The following is a 19790-nucleotide window of genomic DNA, read 5'->3' as shown; positions in this document are numbered from 1 at the left end:
GGCTGTACATTTTACCACATTACTCTGAGAACCATACACAGCCAATAGAAACACAGCAATCCATATCGTTTTCCAAAATTCGTCCCCGTACTTACAACATTACGAATGCTTAGTTTAAAGTTTTAAGGACTTTTATGCGCGATTTTATTAGTGTTTTTAGTTCTTTCGAGCTAAGAACTATGGGTAAATGAACCGATCGCCAATTATAGTGTTTTTCGTTCTTTCGAGCTAAGAACTATGGGTAAATGTACCAATTGCCAATTATTTCCGTACCGTGGATGGCTCAGTTAAATTCGGCCCGGGATGAAACTTTCTTCATGCAATCGCAAACGTGTTTTAAAGAGAATTTGTTGTGGAAGCCGCGCTGAATCCTCAGCCCGGCAAACTGGGCTGAAATTTCTGCCCGGGCTGAAATTTGCCATGTAATCAGGCCCTAACTTTCGAGCTAAGAACTATGGGTAAATGTACCAATCGCCAATTATAGTGTTTTTAGTTCTTTCGAGCTAAGAACTATGGGTACATGTACCAATCGCCAATTATTTGCGTACCGTGGATGGCTGAAATTCGGCTCGGGATGAAAATTTCTTCATGTAATCGCAAACGTGTTTTAAAGAGAATTTGTTGTGGAAGCCGCGCTGAAACCTCAGCCCTGCAAACTGGGCTGAAATTTGCCATGTAATCAGGCTCTAACTACGCCATTTGTTACCTACGATGTGCTTGAAATCAAGCTTGTTATTGTTAACAGTCGAAATAATGAAGTTTGACTTTCACGTTCTCGCCCTCCTTTCAGTGCTTACTGTCGATTTCTTTGCTTTCTTTTTGTTCGAAGCTAACCTGTTGCCATTTACAGCTTCTTATCCTCAAGATATATACTGGTTTACATCTACGATGAACAGTAATGCATTTGATTGATTCCCCCAAGGAAATGCAACCTTTGTGGCATTTCAGATTTAAAAATTATGAGATCACCTTATTAGAGGGTTCCCGGATCTCCACTGAAACAGTGGGTAAAGTTGTGGCGAGTGGGTGTGTGGACTGGAAGCGTTGTAAGCACAAAAAGAAAGTATAAAAACTGTACGCGATCCAGGCTGCGCGCGCTCACAGTACGACTGTTTAAACAAGGTACGCGCGTACATGCAACTGTCGCGAGCCTGTAGATAAAAAACGACCAAATGAGGTTGTTCCGCGCCTGGCTCATATCCTTCCTTTGGTAAGTTTGTTATTTTTGCTGTATATTGATTAGTTGTAGAACATTAAGCCTTGTAAGAGTACATACAACTTACTTGTGGAAGCTGGTCGGTCTGAAGCACTTTTTGCTCATGTTATTCGTTTAATTTCATTCAAGTTGTTGAAACTTTAAGCACAAATAACGAACTTTTACTGTTTTACCTCGGACACTGGACCTTTGCTGTTTGCTGTTAGTCGGAATAGGTTGATAATTGTCGGCTCAAGCACGTAGTACCCTACGGTGTTAGAAATGACTCGTATAACTGCATGGTTTAAATCGTACTTGAATAATCGCACACAAAAAATGCTCTGTTAACGGTCCTCGCTTGAACAGCCTACATTTACCATGTGGCTTTCCTCAAAGTACAATCTTAGGTCCTCTTTTTAACATACTGCAGGAGGCGGGTAAGTTTTCAACACACTTGTAAAGATCTGATCTTTACAGCAAATACAAAACAATATTTTATTGTCGCTAACAAGTATTTTTTTCCTGTCAGGATTAACGTTCGGGAGAACGCAATTACACGGTGGCCCCAAGGTATGAATTTTGTTTTCAAGAATAAAATTCATGTCTTGTAGCTACCGTGTAATTAACTTTTTTTATTACATTGTGCGGTGTGATACAATTCACCGTAACAAAAAATGGCGGCTAAACATTTAATCAAAATACCTTGGAAACCCAACACTGTCAATAGAAACACAGAAAGCCTGTTTACTAAAATTTGTCCTTGCAGTAACAACATTGCGTAAGCTGAGTTTAAAGTTTTTAGAACATTTATGCCCGATTTTATTAGTGTTTTTAGTTTCCTTGTGCGCTAAGAACTATGGGTAAATTTATCAGTCGCCATCTTTTTCCGTACCGATCGCGAGGATGACAGAAAATGCATGTACGTCAGTGGTCAGTGTTAGCAAGGTAACTACAACATGACATAAGCAGAAGTTAAAGAGCAGTGTAATTAGCAGGTCTCTGGAAAGGAAATATTAAAATGCCGATAGTACAATCGATGCGTAGATGAGCTTTGCATGCATTTATTTCTCATATCAATCTGTGCCGAGAATTATTTTTCTTAGTGAGCTCACTGAACTATTACCTTAGTAATAGGCTTTTTTATAGTCTTCTTTAACTTCTAAAATAAAATTTGTATCTATAGACCTGTATATATTACTTTTTTATACATTCTAACGGTATGGTCTATGCCCAGAAAATGGGACCTTTCAAAAATTGTGTCAAACCTGACGGAATTAAAACAAACGCGGCTCGGCGAAAGTGCTTGCGTCAACGTAAAACCACTTTTATTGTTCATTCATGAGCATTTTTTAAGAAAAATCGGCTAAGAAAACGCATTTTTCTTGGTTAGAAAACACGACTTTCCATTTTGTTACCAATATTTGGACTTCAACAAAATATTACAAAACTACTACTCCAAAAATTTTAACAATTCCCAAAACTAAGGTTTCAATACACTAGTAAAGATCTGATCTTTACAACAAGAACAAACAATATTTATTTTTCCCTGATAAGTAACTTTTCTGATTGTACCCTGTAAAGAATATAAAGGTTGATGTTCAGGATTAACTCTCAAGAGAACGCAGTTACACGGTGACACCAAGGAATGAATTTTGTTTTCAAGAATAAAATTCATGTCTTGTAGCCGCCGTGTAATTGACTTTTTTTGTAAAATTCATTAACTATTCATGAGGGTGCAAACCAATCCCAGCACAATATTTAGATCACATGAACACAACTGTAAACCCCAATACAAATCAAACAATATAATTAACTTTTGATACAAACTCCTGCTCAGCTAATTAGTATTCATTAACTTTTGATACAGATCTCTACTGATTCGCATAACAATACTTTGCATTCAATTTATTGTTTTCATTTCAGAAGTAGAATAAAATATTCGCGTCCGTTCTGTATGGTCGTTTAACTTTTTCTCCCGCTCATATTTTATATACCGTAATGATTCGATTTAGCGCCCTCCTTCCAATAAGCGCCCCCTTCCGAATAAGCGCCCCCCTTCGAATGTGTTTTTGTAAATAAGCGCCCCTATTCCAATAAGCGCTCCCATTCTAATTAGCGCCCCCATTCTTATAAGCGCCCCTATTCTAATAAGTGCCCCTATTGTGGATAACTGGCCATACTGAAGTCATTGACGTCAACTAAATAAACTCCTGGCCGTTCACCGTACAGTCTATGTATATATTTACTGCTAAAATGAACAATTATTTTAAAAGTAACTGAACTTTTAACAATTTCTAACTGTTACAGTTTCTGTTATTGTTAGATACATTTGGTTGTTTCCCAAAAAATTAAATAAGCGCCCCGTCCCGAATAAGCGCCCTCTCTCGAGGTGCCAAAAGTAAATAAGCGCCCCGGGCGCTAAATAGATCATTTGCATTATGACGTAAATGCGCAAAGACTTCTGGTAGTTGTAGTTAGGTTAGAGGGAAATTTTGAATCCTCATCAAGCCCGCTTGCCCAAGAAAATCGTGATGGAGATAAAGAAAATTACCGTCATCGAAGACATCCTGTGGCTTCATTTAAAGGGCAAAAAGCAAGCTCTCAGTATAAAACCGAGTCCGATAAAATTAAAAAAAAGTTATACAAGATATCGTTTATTTGCTTGGTTGCGTTTTGTAGTGAAGTTTCAACGAGTGTATCAAATTCCTCCAGTGGAGTCTCAGTCGCGCGGCTATTTATTTAAGTTCCTATAATTTTTGCTTGCAAGGTAATACAATTTTTTTTTATTTTCAAATAATTTACGAAGACGCAATATTTTACCCTTTCTAAACATGGGGGAGTACATGATGTCTACACTCGTAAAATTCTTTGAGGCTCATCGTTCAAGTCTCACAGATAATCACTCATCAACAAGATAATGTAAATAAAATTAGATTTGCTCGCACGGCCCTCGCTCGTATTGAAACCACAACTCTTAATCGACGAGTTGACATTTCCAGTACAAAAACAAGAAAACTTCTTTGTTAACTAACATTGCAATTGCAGTTCGTTCTATTTGACGAAAACAGAAATACAATTTTAAGATTAAAAAAAAAAATCATAATTTGTATTCACCTGCCCAGGGAAGTTTTGATTGATCAGCTTGGAAATCCTCTATGATTGACCCTTCATGATTCAACGATGAAGCTCGATTGAAAGAGGAAAATTATTTGACTCGTTTCTCTGTCGCACTGTAAAAATAAATTAAACTGACTTTCCCGCCGAGAATCATGATATATGGTGAATTTTCTTAGTTTTCAGTGAAGAATTAATTGACATGCGATCGATGGAAGCGATCGTTTGTTGAACGTCTGAAAATAGATGAAGTTAGATGATAAACAAAGTCAACGGCTTGCCTTGCTTTCATTTGATTCCACACAAATTTAGTCATATCCTAGACTCGTCCTTTCAAGCAATCTGTTTCCAGTGCGCGATTTTTTGAAGCTGTGATATTAGGCTAAAATTATTTACGAAGAGTTGTCGGCCGCGATTAATGAATTTCTACCAAGTCAACTCCGCCACACAACGTACATATTAGACTTACTTGAACCCGAACAACATTTGTCTGTCTTGGTCAAAACACAGAACTCAGTCAATTTTCATTCCAAAGCTATCGTCCTGTTTTCTATATTTTTGCCAGATAACCGAAAATAAATGTATAAACTAATTTCGAAGCGAAAAGAGCGTTAACTTAGCAGCTCAACTTCAGATCAAAATAAAAGTCCTGGATGTCCACCTTCGCGCTTAGCTGCCCTTAGCCAATCATAACGCAGAAATGGTGTTTTCCCGCGAACTTAACTACAACTACCAGAAGTCTTTGCGCTTTTACGTCATAATGCAAATGGTCTATTAACCTTTTTATCAGATTGAGAGGCGTGATACAGTTCACCGTAAGAAAAAATATGACGGCTGTACATGTTACCACAATACCCTGAGAACCTTACACAGCCAATAGAAACACAGAAATCCATACTGTTTATCAAAATTCCTTTCACTAACAACATCGCGTAAGCTAAGTTTGGAGTTTTTAGAACATTTTGTGATAATAGGTTTTTTGGCCTGGGAAAGCCCTTTTAAAAACCTGAGGGAAAAACTCCACTTCTGGGGGACCACGCTTGCTACGGGAACGCCGGGATCTATTGCAGTATTTGGAATATCCAGAGACGTAACAGACAAAACTTGCTCCAACAGTAGACTTACTTCCAAGAACATAACCAAAGAATATTTTACAATGGCACTTCAATTTATATAGTAACTGACGAGGCTATTTTTAAAAACATTCGTAATCTTTCCTTAGAACCATTGGCTAACGTTTATCCTAGTTCTGAAAAATTAATTACTTACAAAACCGCGCAGGTGGATTACAGTTTTCTACAGGTTGTAATTAAACACTTTTTTATAGCTAGGATTACACGGACAATAAACATAAGAGCAGGTACTAGTTTGGCTAATGAGCTAAAGCGTTATCTTGCCAAAACAATATTACTACGTTGGATTTTCTATGTTTTTTAACAGCTTAGCTTGTAAACAAATAAAACTAAATCATCGTAATTTCTCTCCTAACAATTTTATGCAGGTTTAATCAGTGTTTTAAGTTTTATGTGCGCCAAGAGTTAAGGGTAAATCAGTGCCAGTCGCCATCTATTTGCGTACCGTGGATGGCTGAAAACACGTCTGTGTTCGCAAGGTAACTACAACATGACATAAGTAAAAGTAAAATACCATTCCAATTACACGAACATTGATGGCCTGCAAATGCAGGTCGTATTGTTTCACTGCCTCTGAGTCAGATAAAACTACAAATAAAAATTACAAAATCTCTTGTGCGTATTGTCCCTGGAGTTACATCGGCGAGACAAAAAGATCGTTTAGCACACGGCGAAAAGAACATATCAGGAATACTAAACAATGCGCTAAAGGCTCCAATGTAGCAAAACATGCCTGGACTCTTGATCACGCCATCGACTTTGAAAACGCGGAGATAATTGACAAGGGAAGCAATCGCATTAGAAAGACACTTGAATCGTGGCACACGGCAAAAACGGCCGAGGCCGACAACAATTCGTGCCCTCTGCCAGGACAATATAACATTATTTTAAACAAACAATAATTTATACACTTTTAGCATTCCGTTTAACATTCTTTTACACATACTTTTAACTTTTTAATTTATGCGATTTGCTAGTCATATTTAAATTTTTAGGTCCATTTTATCACTTCATTTTTATCCGTCGAAGACAGCAGCCTGGCTGTCGAAAGCTAATAATTTTTAAAATATTTTTACCAGAGAACGCTTTTTATCTTCTTACAATGAATCCTGGTATCGGATCTTCAATATTTTTATAAAAAAATTACTGGTAAAAAGAACAAGTAGATAATAAAACAAATGACGTTCCCGATCTGTTGCTCAGCATGTCTATCTTTCACAAGTTAGATGTACATAAAATTACGCCAATTCGATTTACATCAATATTAAAAAACTCATTAATAGTTCATAAAGAAAATACAAAAGAAATTAATGTTAAATGAGTGTCTTTATATCTGATAAAGACACGGCTAAACTTTACGTCCAATTTTCAAGGCCAAAATAACCCCAAATCTAAAAATTAGTACAAGCATGAGTTAATTTACATCATAAGACTTTTAAGCCGTTCAATAAATTCGCAGTACGTGAAACTTGATAAAACACTGCTGCTCATTTATTAAACATTACCAAAACGTTTACATTACTAACTACACTATTTGTTGCCAACGATACGCTTGAAAGAAGATTTGTACTATTTGTAGTCGGAACAAATGAAGTTCACACTTTTCTTTCGATCCTGTTTGTTGATTTCTTTGCTTTCTCTTTGTTCGAAACTTAACTGCTGCCATTCCCCGGCTCTACTCCACAAGATATATACTGGTTTACATCTTGGATGATGAGTAACAAGTTTTGCGCCCCTTGCTGTGAAATGTATGTATTGCCGAACTGATTGATGCTCGACCCCGCGCAAATGCCAAGTAGTAGGTTACGTCACCCAACTTGATCCATCAGGTAGCGTTCTAAAAATAGGCTAGATGTGGACAGAGGAATTAAAAATAGATGTATGAAAAGATGCGTCTATGAGGGAAAGCGTCTCTTGTCTCTCTTAGATCATCTTCTCTTGTTTGCGTTAGTATTACATTTAGTGTTGGCACAAACACGTCCAGTAGTGTAATATCGCAAACTGAACGATCTCGGTATTGTCACAGTTAGTAATAATTTTACAGTTCAACGTATTTATTTTATTAGCTGCATTCACAGAGCTAAACACCAAGGGTGACAGAACCTGCTGTACAAATAAAAATTTGTCAGGATTAAGATTTGCCCCAGTTTTCTGAAGTCTCGACTTAAATAAGATATATTAAATTAAAAATTGCTACCGTTGGTGTAGAACCAAAACAGCTAATGTCACCTCGGGTATCGCTGAAACAAAAATAGTGAAGTAGAGTAAAACGGCAAAATAGTATGAGTTTCTTATTTCTATTTATTTTTAAATAAAACAAGGAACCTGAAAAAATGCTTGGCTTTCAGTCAAGTGTCGCACTTTGTCAAATGAAGATCTCTCTGTGGGAACCCTTGGTTACAGAAGTTTTTATACCTCGTCGAGTACAGTTCCTTGGAATGACCTAAGTCTCAGCTGCAAGTCAGGATCATTTTATCGAATATTTTGTTTCCTCGAATTAAAAAGCACAGGAAAAGCACACCATAGCTAAGTTAAAATTATTCCACTGAATTCAATTTATTTGGTACGTGGATAGGATATATGAATAATTAATTATTTAATCCCATTTAACTTTACATGAGAGACTACCACAAATCATGTAAATTACACATATACCACTTCTGTTCAACTCTTGGGCAATTTGTTAAAAATTTGAGCTTATAAATATTTCCTTCTTCGACGTGCGAATTCAAAAGGAAAAAGACAACGCCAACCGCACAGCGGAACACAAGAAAACGAAACCATGTTAACCTCAACGGAAATTGTGTTCATCGTCATTTTAACATTGGAGGCAGCCATTATTATAATAGGGAACGTTTTCACCATTTTTATGTTCTTGACTCGGAGATCTCGTCTTAGACGAACTTATATCCTTCTCATCAATCTTGCCGTGGCGGATTTACTTGTGGGGATAACAGAGCCCATTGTCCTCGGTACCGAAAAGATTCCCAGAATGAAAGCGGTTCGATTAAAAGATGTAACCAGGATCGAGAATCCTTCATCAGCATTTCAAATCCTTGGCTCGAGTACGTCCGTCGTTTTCCTCGCTCTTATTTCTTTGGAACGTGCCCACGCCGTGTTGCGGCCACTCCACCATCGCCTTACAACCATTCGCGTTTACATTTGTACGATCGTTGTCGCCTGGACAGCAGGGCTATGCATGGCTGGGACAAAATTGCTAGCGATGTACGAGACAGCGGTGGACAGAAAGTTGAGTACTGTTGCTATTCATTCATTCCTTTCCATGTGTGTGCTGTTTATATGTGCAAGTTATTTCGCTATACGTACTCGATTTCACCGCAAAGTACCTGTAAGAGACTTCTACTACCAAAGATTAACAGAACAGAATTTACGACTTTCAAGAACATTCTTCATAGTAGCTGCTGTGTCACTTGTATTCTGGCTGCCAGCTATTTTAGTGTACACCATAATGGTTTTCTGTCGTGGGTGTTTTTCACCGACAGTGGTGACGTTTGTGAACTGTCTGCACTTGGCAAATTCCATGGTTAATCCATTTGTGTACGCCCTTAGAATGCCAATATTTAAAACTGCCTTGAAGAAATGCTGTACAAAACGTAAGGAAAACTTGAATTTAGGACTTGGACTTAACGTAAATAATGAAACCAGGGAAATAACTACGCATTTATAAATTGCAACAAATGTGCAAACTCCTGTACAGAACTGTAGTATATTTGCGTTAATTCTGGTCCGTAGAATTTTTTTTTTATTTTAGTGAAAAGGTTAATATTAGTTTCTGCAGTATTGTTGATATTAGTTTGTGCAAAAACAGTTTGGGTAAAACATAAATGAGGACACAAACAACCAAGTTTGGGTTAATTGTTTAATTTGCAAGTATAACTCCTGGTCATCACAAATCTCCTGCATTTTACAAGCTCATTCTTTATTCTGTTTTCTTGCATTTCCTTGCACGTTTTAAAGAGTAAATTTGGCTAAAATGCGATAAACCTGGTGTAAAGGCGCATCCGTCAACTTTATTAAACCCAAATAAATAAAGTAGAATAAAACTATAAGTAAACGGGGGGGAGGACAGGGGGCGTTTTGTTTGTATATTCGGAATATTAAGAAACGTATGAAAATATTAAAAGGGTCTTATTATTGTAAACGTATTTCGAGTAATGTCTATGTTTAAGCTCAAAATAGACGTAAACCTATATATATTATATAGCTACCTCAGTTGTTGTATTTTGTCGTTTCTGTTGCTCACAATAAAATGCAAGCAAAAGATAAATCCCCTACTACATTAAAAGGGACCATGTCACGGATTTTAGCAAAACTGAGGCAGAGATAATGACTATCAAATTCATTTACATATATAAAATAACCTCTTAAAACAGTGAAGGAATAATAAAATAACACAACAAATGCAAGGGAAGGTACAGATGGCCAAAAGCAACGAAGATTGAAACGGATTGCGGTATTGGTTTTTGAAATATGGTCCGGCGAAACAGTTTTCAAAGTTAATCTTGTCTGCTTGTAACTTTAAATTAAAACGCCCGGGAGACACATTTGGCCGCAATGAAGCTATGGTTTTGTCATTTAGAATCATATAGTTAATTTCTTTGGAAACATTTAGTTTCGTAGCGAATATTTAACAAAATTTAACAACATAAAATAACTTAGCCGTGACACAGTCCCTTTAAAATAATAAGGAAAAGCGTAGTTGTGGGTTGAAAATATTAAATATCGGTTGTTCAAAATATATCTTGGTAAATGTATAAACAATCGGAACATTAGCTGTTAATAATGTTACTGACTCGTTTTCTTAATTTAGTTGATCAAAATATATCTTCTCCTTTTTCGATGATGCATTGTATAGATGTTGTGTTTCTTGGAAACAAGTTCTTCGGCGGAGTATGTGTAAATAACTTGGTTGTTCTATTACACTAGAGGTTTTGCTATGTAGCTTGGTTATTTTAAATGTATACCTTACTTGGAACTTAACAGATTTCTTGGTTAAACTTGGGTTCATTTATATTCCTCGAACATCATTGCCGCTTTGACATTATTTTCAATTTCCAGCTGCGTTACCTAAGCAATTTCTTTGTGTTCACACGGGTGTCGTTTGGAATAATACGATAAAATTGAGGAACCACTTTTCGTGACCGCTATTTTTGGAAATAGTTGCCTTGGACTCTTCTACACACTAATAAAATTTTGTTTAATTTTTCTTTCGAACTTGACTCGTTTTACTGACTTCTTGGATGTTTTTAGTAGCACTATTTTATTACTTATGTAACTCTTTCACACTTTGCACAAAGGTGCAAAAATCCAAAGGAGTGATGCCTCAAGAACATGTTTGTCCCGAACTCACGTCCCTTTAATGATATGGATAATTTCTAATTAGAAGTACCGCCAACGAAGCTGGTATTTCGCAACCAATTCTTTGTAACATTTTTTTTTCGACCGAAAATTTTAACAACAACATTTATTGTAAATCATAGCACTACTCTTAACTTTTCTCTTTTAAACATGTTCCTTGTGAACAGTAAAATGCTCGCGCGACCTTGTTTGGACCAAACATGCTTCTTATGAAATGAAAAATTAAGAAAGAAAAGATCCCTCGCAAAGAAACTTTTTCGAAGGTACATGCCTAAGGTGGCGTGCGACGCAGCCGCACTTGAGCGTGGAACGACGTAAGCCTAAATTTGAGGGTTTGCCATATTTGACAGATCTCGACTGACAGCTTAAGTTTGATCCATATAAAAGACCGCGTGCCAGATCTTATCATCAGAATTGTAATAGAGTGTTAAAGAGTATTGACAGTATTGAAAAGTCAGAGTTGAGAATCAGTTGTAAAGATGTAACCGGGTGCGAGGACAGCGAAATAAAGAGGGATTAAAGAGCATAGCAATATCTGTGCATTGTTGAAGTAGAGAAGCTAATACCCTCGAGATAAACAAATGATAAAGCCAGGATCCGAGCTAGGAACCGAGCTAGGATCCTAACCCTATTAAAAAAGCTAACCGCAAGCAGCCCAAGCTAAAGTAGGCTAACCGGAGTGCTAGCTAGTTAGGCCAACCGAACGATATTTAGGCTATCTGGAGTGCTATTCAGGCTTACCGGAGCGCTAGTTAGGCTAACCGGATCCTGGCTCGAATCCTTGCTCGAATCCTGGCTCGGATCCTGGCTCGAATCCCGGCTCGAATCCTGGCTCGGATCCCGGCTCGGATCCTGGTTCGGAACCTGGATCGAATACTGGCTCGGATCCTGGCTCGAATACTGGCTCGATGTTTAGGTATCCTAAATCCCCTCAAAACTCACTTCAACAATTTAAAATACTTAGTGCAGGGGGCATGGTAGCACTGCAAAGTCAGCACATTAAAAATCGGTCAGTGTAAAACGCAGACTGCGGGCTAAAATGCAGACTGCAGACTGCAGTCGACCAAGGGTAAAATGCAGACCGTGGATAAAGTAACAAAGTTCGAGTCACACAGCCATTTTCCCCGCCGGCTCCAAATTGCGAAGGAATGTACAGGTCTGACAACGCTTTGCACGAGCGATCACGAAAATGAATTAGATTTTATTTTTTAATTAAAAAAGAACCGTTTTTTTAAAAAAAAACAACAACTTAGAAGTCGCGTACGTTAACTGTATTTATTTCCTGTCAAATCAACTGGTGGGTTTGTTAAAGGAGCATAGGACAAATCGCATTTCTCTTTTCCATTACACAAAGCAAACTTGAAATGAAATCATGTGGTTCAATAAACGGTGACTTTAGGGATTGAACTAGAGCAAAGCGTTATCATTTTTTAATAAACCACGAGACCAAAATCGTAGTTATACTGCCTCAATTCAAGGATAAGGATAAGATTTTATTTGCCTCTCCAATAAAAAATTGTTTTTCAGGGTCAAATTACAATGATATGTTAAAAATGTACAGTTAAAAAAATTCAACGCATTTCAACTTAGCTTGAAAAATCAAAGAAATTTTGGCCACAGCCAAAAACTCATACTTTGTCAATTTGTAGGCCTAGGTATGTAACTGAAAGATATCAAGTTAGTTTTTCAAAACATTCAATTTTACGGCAGAAAACCACAAATAACGGTAATCGTACCGGAAGCTCAAATTTCACTTCTCGACAATCCGAAATTTCACGCTCTTCAGCTTCTTGCTACTCAGACGTTTCAACCGCTGTAAATCTTTCCTTACCTTAGTTGCATAGATTGACTCTTCCTTTATTGAAATATAGTTAGTATTTTTATCTCTGATTATTTCTGAGCCAGCTGAGCTTCGATTAAGTAGACACATTTTTCTCATTTAGGAAAAAGGCTAAAATAATCCAAATTCAGTGAGGAAAAAAGCTGACCGGTAGTGCTTCAAATCTTCTGATATTTTAGCCAAAGAGAGTCCAGTCGTTGAATTTTAGGTTTATGGTTTCAAAAGTGTAGGATCTAGTAGCAGTTTTTAACAAAGGTCGATCAAAGGTCGACAAAATTACAATTCCGCGGCTTTGAAAAGAACAACTGAAACACGAAACACGCAATAGAGTAATTTGTATATTTTTTGGGCAAAGACAACACGGTAAAATTAGCTTTGAAGTTTTATACGTTTGAGACTTTAGAAAAATAGTATTTATCCTAAAGATTGCCTACAATAGAAGAAATACCAAAAATAACAGCACTTGAACTCTCCCTGATGTTCGTCACACACGAGCGACTTGGAGCGGCGAATGACAAAAATATTTTCCATTGTTTCAAAGTAAGCCATATTCTGAAAAAAGAAAAATCTATTTTCTTTAAACTTTGCCCACAAATCTGTCTTAACTAAAAAACGAAACAGCTTTCATAATTGCAAGTATCGTAAGATATATGTTTTAATATTTTATTCATTTAGACCACAACCGGCCTATTTTTAGCAATGGCGACAAGTGAAAATCGAGTCACCGCTTCAAAAATTTATGCTCTAACTTTAGAAATTGTCTTAACTCTCCTGGAATAAACTGGACCTTTATCTGTATAAAGCACACAATTTTGATTCGTTTAAAAGAAACTATTAATACGAAATATTTTTGATTTGAAGTCTACTTGGCCATTGACGCGAACGGCTCAAAAAAATGGCACATTTTCAACGGATCACTGCGCAAAAGTCCAACTACTTCCGCATTACATTTGTTTCCATACCAACTAAAAAGAATTCAAAGAGTACCATGATGGAAATAGAAAAATATGTTGTGGTTTAAGCGAGCTTTTAGTGCAACCAGGCGGCAACTTGGCTTATGTTGCAAACATGTTTTGTTTACATTGCAACAGCGGGCAGTTGCTCACGCGAAACCAATTTAGCATAAACAACACAATATTTCTTAAACATTGTAACCTTACAAAACTTTATATCCGCTCACACAATAAAACATCATTTAAAACTCGAAAACCTTAGCAGCTAGCGAGTCAGCAAAAAAAAAAAAAATACTGTCGCCTACCTGCAAGCCGGTGAGACAACAAAATTCATTGTCAGGTCCGCCATGGCCATGTTATTGGATTCTACATTTCTTTCTGGTTTTCGTCAACCATAGTATCCGCAGAAAGTTTCAAACGGTAAACATAACACACATAACATAACATTGAACATACCACATGATTGTGATAACTTAAACAAATGAAAGAAAGTTGCGGACAACACATCCCAAGAAATCAAGCGATCACAACAGATCGGCTTGAACAGTTGATTGAAAGTTGCGTCACGCAATCTAACCTGAATCCAACTGCCTTATGGGCGAACTGAATAATTATTGTCCAAGAATCGGACTGTCCAAAATATGGGCTGTAAATATTTTTGACCGACGTATTTGTTTGATTTCTTGTTTTCGACCACTTCCTGTACATCTACATCTGGATGCTTCCAAATTTGAAATTTTAGGCTCGCTTTTGAAATACAAAAAACCCCGCTTTTTCAAAATAATAAATTGTTCTAGTAAACGATAAAGGTAAGTAAGAAAGAAATAAAAAGTGGAACAAAAATAAGTCTTTACAAACCACGCCGCCACGCACTTGTCATTCATACTTTGTTGTTGTTTTCGCGAAGCATTATCAACTTACAAAACAAATGGAGGAGTTGCGCTTTTTGTTTCACACTTCAAAGTATAGAGGAAGTTGCGGCAATCGAAGGGGATAACCGAGCTCGTTCGTCTTGGAGACTGCAATGATCTTATAGCAAACCATTTAATTTCGTGGCATTTCTGTTAGAGCACGAACTAGTTTTTGCAAGAGCAGGTGTATTTGGATTGTCTTCATCAAAGAAAGGCGAAATTATATAAGTCCCAAGCATCGCCATTCTAGTTTTTCATAGGAAATATTCAAAACAGCACGGGCCTTTCTAATATCCCACTCACCGTGGTGATAAAAAAGCCATTAGAAGCAGAGATGTGCTAAATGTGCACATGGCCGACAAGATCAGGTTTGTAAACGTATCTCACATTACGGTAGTATAAGCTTATAGATTTCCTTTAATGGCTGAGTGGAAAATTTTTCTAGGCAAAAATGTCGTGTTCACTTTTTCGTTGGCTATATTTTTAGTGTGGCCAGAAAATGTGCAGGGTTTTTCTATCCTTCTGATAATTTCCACCCTACTTCTTTCTCCGTAAGATGGAATAGATGATGAGGTCAATTGAGCTCTATTACACCCCCCCCACCCCCCTTAACGAACCCGCCCAACCGGGGAATGAAAAAACCCGTCCGCGAATAGGACTGTTTGAGTTTTCTTTCAGCTAAATACGTTTTCAGCTTAATACGTAAGCTTCGTTTCTAATAAACATACCAAAATGGTGCACACGAGGACATATACATCTGTTAAAAATATTTAGAGCCGATATTTTGGACAGTCCGATTCTTGGACAATAATTATTCAGTTCGCCCATAAAGCAGTTGGATTCAGGTTAGATTGCGTGACGCAACTTTCAATCAACTGTTCAAGCCGATCTGTTGTGATCGCTTGATTTCTTGGGATGTGTTGCCCGCAACTTTCTTTCATTTGTTTCAGTTATCACAATCATGTGGTATGTTCAATGTTATGTTATGTGTGTTATGTTTACCGTTTGAATCTTTCTGCGGATACTATGGTTGACGAAAACCAGAAAGAAATGTGGAATCCAATAACATGGCCATGGCGGACCTGACAATGAATTTTGTTGTCTCACCGGCTTGCAGGTAGGCGACAGTATTTTTTTTGCTGACTCGCTAGCTGCTAAGGTTTTCGAGTTTTAAATGATGTTTTATTGTGTGAGCGGATATAAAGTTTTGTAAGGTTACAATGTTTAAGAAATATTGTGTTGTTTATGCTAAATTGGTTTCGCGTGAGCAACTGCCCGCTGTTGCAATGTAAACAAAACATGTTTGCAACATAAGCCAAGTTGCCGCCTGGTTGCACTAAAAGCTCGCTTAAACCACAACATATTTTTCCATTTCCATCATGATACTCTTTGAATTCTTTTTAGTTGGTATGGAAACAAATGTAATGCGGAAGTAGTTGGACTTTTGCGCAATGACCCGTTGAAAATGTGCCATTTTTTTGAGCCGTTCGCGTCAGATGGCCAAGTACACTTCAAATCAAAAATATTCCGTATTGTTTGTTTCTTTTTAACGAACCAAAATTGCGTGCTTTATACAGATAAAGGTCCAATTTATTCCAGGAGAGTTAAGACAATTCCTAAAATTGGAGCATAAATTTTCGAAGCGGTGACTCGACGTTTTTTCCTATTTTCAGTTGTCGCCATTGCTAAAAATAGGCCGGTCGTGGTCCAATTGAATGTAACTCTTAAAAAAATATTTCTTGCGATATTTGCAAATATGAAAGCTGTTTCGTTTTTTAGTTAAGACAGATTGGTGGGCAAAGTTTAAAGAAAATAGATTTTTCTTATTTCAGAATATGACTTACTTTGAATCAATAGAAAATATTTTTGTCATTCGCCGCTCCAAGTCGCTCGTGCGTGACGAACATCAGGGAGAGTTCAAGTGCTGTTATTTTTGGTATTTCTTCTATTGTAGGCAATCTTTAGGATAAATACTATTTTTCTAAAGTCTCAAACGTATAAAACTTCAAAGCTAATTTTACCGTGTTGTCTTTGCCCAAAAAATATACAAATTACTCTATTGCGTGTTTCGTGTCACGTGTTTCAGTTGTTCTTTTCAAAGCCGCGGAATTGTAATTTTGTCGACCTTTGTTAAAAACTGCTACTAGATCCTGCACTTTTGAAACCATAAACCTAAAATTCAACGACTGGACTCTCTTTGGCTAAAATATCAGAAGATTTGAAGCACTACCGGTCAGCTTTTTTCCTCACTGAATTTGGATTATTTTAGCCTTTTTCCTAAATGAGAAAAATGTGTCTACTTAATCGAGGCTCAGCTGGCTCAGAAATAATCAGAGATAAAAATACTTACTTTATTTCAATAAAGGAAGATTCAATCTATGCAACTAAGGTAAGGAAAGGTTTACAGCGGTTGAAACGTCTGGGTAGCAAGAAGCTGAAGAGCGTGAAATTTCGGATTGTCGAGAAGTGAAATTTGAGCTTCCGGTACGATTACCGTTATTCGTGGTTTTCTGCCGTAAATTTGAATATTTCGAAAAACTAACTTCATATATTTCAGTTACATACCAAGCCCCTCAAACTGACAAAGTATGAGTTTTTGGCTGTGGCCAAAATTTCTTTGATTTTTTCTGACCATGACACTTAAGTTTCATACGACCTGAAGAGAATCTAAGTAATTTATTGTAATTTATTGACGGGAATGTCCGGAGGCCATACTTCCCTTCGAGTCTATAGAAGTCGGTTAAAAAACCAGTTTTCTTTTCGTGTCTTCTGATTTGAGCCAGATTCTATATATGTAGCAAGTTTAAAAAAATACGAAATAAGATTTTTGTTCTGAAACCCTTTTTGTCATTGTGAAGAGAATTTTCAATATCTTCAAGGTTGTCTTGACGTCATCCGCCCTATTTCCAAAAGTCTTTATCATGCAATCTTTGATATCGCCGAAATGATTAATGATGTCATTTGCTTTCTTTCCTAATTTCAACAGCATTCATATTATAATGTGTACATAGAAGCAAAGTGAACATGTCAGTTTTGAAAATATTGGCCACTTAATGCTTCTTTAGTTTATTCTTTTCAACTTTTGCTAGGATTTGTCACGTACATCTCTATGTAGTTTCGATGTTTTCGCTGAGGAATCATCTAAATGTAACGTTCCTTCAAAATCGAAATAAATGATAGAAATATAAGATTATACTGTCATTATTACTAAAAAATAAAAGAATTGTGATGATTTTTGAAAGCAGATGCTATTAATTTAAATCTATTTCAAAATTGCATATAATTGAAAGCGAGATACGATTGTTTTGAGCAAACTAATTTGACTTAATCATTGTACTTTCAGCTGTCTTTCTTAAAAATCAAATTTGACTGTGGCACGATTCATAATCTTGGTGGACATAAGAAGTCCTCTCTAAACGTTAAGACCGAAAGGCAACCCACCAACAAGAGCACAACTACATCATGCTAAAAGCAACCGCTATTACATTTATAGTCATCTTCGCACTCGAATCTTCCATCATCTTGATAGCAAACGCCTTCACCGTATTTGTCTTCTGGACGAACAGTTCTCGTCTAAAACGGACTTGTTTTCTCCTGATCAACCTCGCCATCGCTGATTTACTAGTAGGAATAGCTGAAGCAGTGGTGCTTGTGACACAAAAAATTCCCTACGTTGAAAAGGAAGAACTAAAACGTCAAAGCTTTTCGCAGGCATTTCATGTCTTTGCGTCGAGCACGTCAGTAACGTTTCTCGCTCTTATTTCGCTGGAGCGCGTTTACGCCGTGTTGTGGCCACTTCGTCATCGCGTCACAAGCACTCGACCTTACATTTACAGCATCGCTACCGTCTGGATAGCTGGACTGTGCATGGCTGGGCTACGTTTGTTTACAACGTATAACGCAAAAGTGGATATCATTTATGCCTCTGTAACTACTTATGTCTTCCTGTTGATCTCTCTGTTGATTATCTGTGCAAGTTACATGACGATCCGTTCGCGATTGCACTGTACAACACCCGAACTAGAGGTACACAACCAAAATTCAACAGAACGGAATTTACGATTTTCAAAGACTTTCTTCATTGTAGTAGCTTTGTCACTTGTGTTTTGGTTTCCAGCGTTTGTGGTGTACACCATAAACGATTTCTGCTCACAATGTTTTCATCCTACTGCGCTGAGTCTTGTGAACATTCTCCATTTGGCAAATTCTGTAGTGAATCCATTTGTGTACAGCTTTCGGATGCCTATTTTTAAAGAAGCTTTGAAAAAGCGCTGTAGAAAGCGAAACCAAAATATTGAATTAAGACCTGTCTTTTTTAATGCGCGCAATCAAGTCCAGATAATTTAACATATTACACGCTTATTAACCATTTTGCATTCGACTGGCTCACATCGAATTGGTATTATCCGTGATCGTTTTCTTTTACTTTAGCCGTTTCAGTGAATTGTAATGATTAAAGGCGTACCAAAATTAGCAATACAAGTCACGAATGGTCATCCATTGCTTGAAATATTTTTGTTATGAGATCATGTAACTCTCGGTATAACTTAACGCACTTCACAGTGTCACTAGATTAACGGCTCGACAGACACAGCCTTTGCCTGAATATGTCGTAGAACAGGGGAAATAACTAGGTAGAGAGCTTTTAGCTTGACGAAAGAGGTACAGAGAACTTGTTCTTACTCGTCATTCATAGACAACGCCTCGCAAAAAAACACGATACTTTTGTGGAACCCCGACAGATGAATCTTCCTATTGTTAAACAAGAGTCGAAGATAATTCAAAGTAATCCAAAAAAGGTTATCGAATTTGCCATAGTCGAAAACTAAAAATATCTTTGCTTTACTTAGATGCTGCGTTTTGAAAGACAGCTGCACATGAATCGAACTATACAATTTGATTAAATAAAGAAGCTCTATAAGCATTATCAGTTCTAAAAACGGTAAAAACCGCTCGTTTGAACAGTATGGGTGTTGTGTTACGCTGAACGAATAAAATGGGATTCTGAACGTCCTTCCTATCTGCCAGTCAACAAGTGAAGTCGTTCAATTATATTTAATAATATTTCGAGATATAAATTTTATATATTATTTTACATTTGATGCATTTGGCATTAACAATATTATATCCAAAATTATAACGTTTTGTTTCCGACATTTGCCGCAAGCAAACGTCCTTCGTACGAAATACGTTAAACATGTTTAAACATGTTTAAACATGTTTAAACATGTTTTTTCATCTTTTTTCACTCAACTTGTTTTCTTT

The 19790-nt window shown here is 37.0% G+C and overlaps 2 protein-coding genes across 2 annotated transcripts; both read left to right on the top strand.

The window, feature by feature from the left end:
- The first annotated feature begins 1152 nt into the window (after positions 1-1152).
- Positions 1153-19716, top strand: LOC144661758 (adenosine receptor A2a-like). Its single transcript, XM_078522589.1, has 2 exons — positions 1153-1210; positions 17869-19716. Exon 2 carries the CDS (start codon positions 17988-17990, stop codon positions 18870-18872), a length of 885 nt encoding a protein of 294 aa, XP_078378715.1. The 5' UTR covers positions 1153-1210; positions 17869-17987; the 3' UTR covers positions 18873-19716.
- On the top strand, positions 7911-9194 carry LOC144661363 (adrenocorticotropic hormone receptor-like). The gene has a single exon (XM_078522090.1). The coding sequence runs from the start codon at positions 8225-8227 to the stop codon at positions 9128-9130; it is 906 nt and encodes a 301-aa protein (XP_078378216.1). The 5' UTR covers positions 7911-8224; the 3' UTR covers positions 9131-9194.
- Positions 19717-19790: the final 74 nt, after the last annotated feature.

The sequence above is a fragment of the Oculina patagonica genome, chromosome 7 (assembly GCF_052425735.1).
Source record: "Oculina patagonica isolate OP01 chromosome 7, crgOcupat, whole genome shotgun sequence".
NCBI classification, from domain to species: Eukaryota; Metazoa; Cnidaria; class Anthozoa; order Scleractinia; family Oculinidae; genus Oculina; species Oculina patagonica.
The sequence above is the reverse complement of the archived record's forward strand: the minus strand, read 5'-3'. Positions and strand labels throughout refer to the sequence as shown.

Excerpts from the sequence above, each read along its gene's own strand:
- LOC144661363 (XM_078522090.1), top strand. The coding sequence starts at position 8,225 with ATGTTAACCTCAACGGAAATTGTGTTCATCGTCATTTTAACATTGGAG.
- LOC144661758 (XM_078522589.1), top strand. The coding sequence starts at position 17,988 with ATGCTAAAAGCAACCGCTATTACATTTATAGTCATCTTCGCACTCGAA.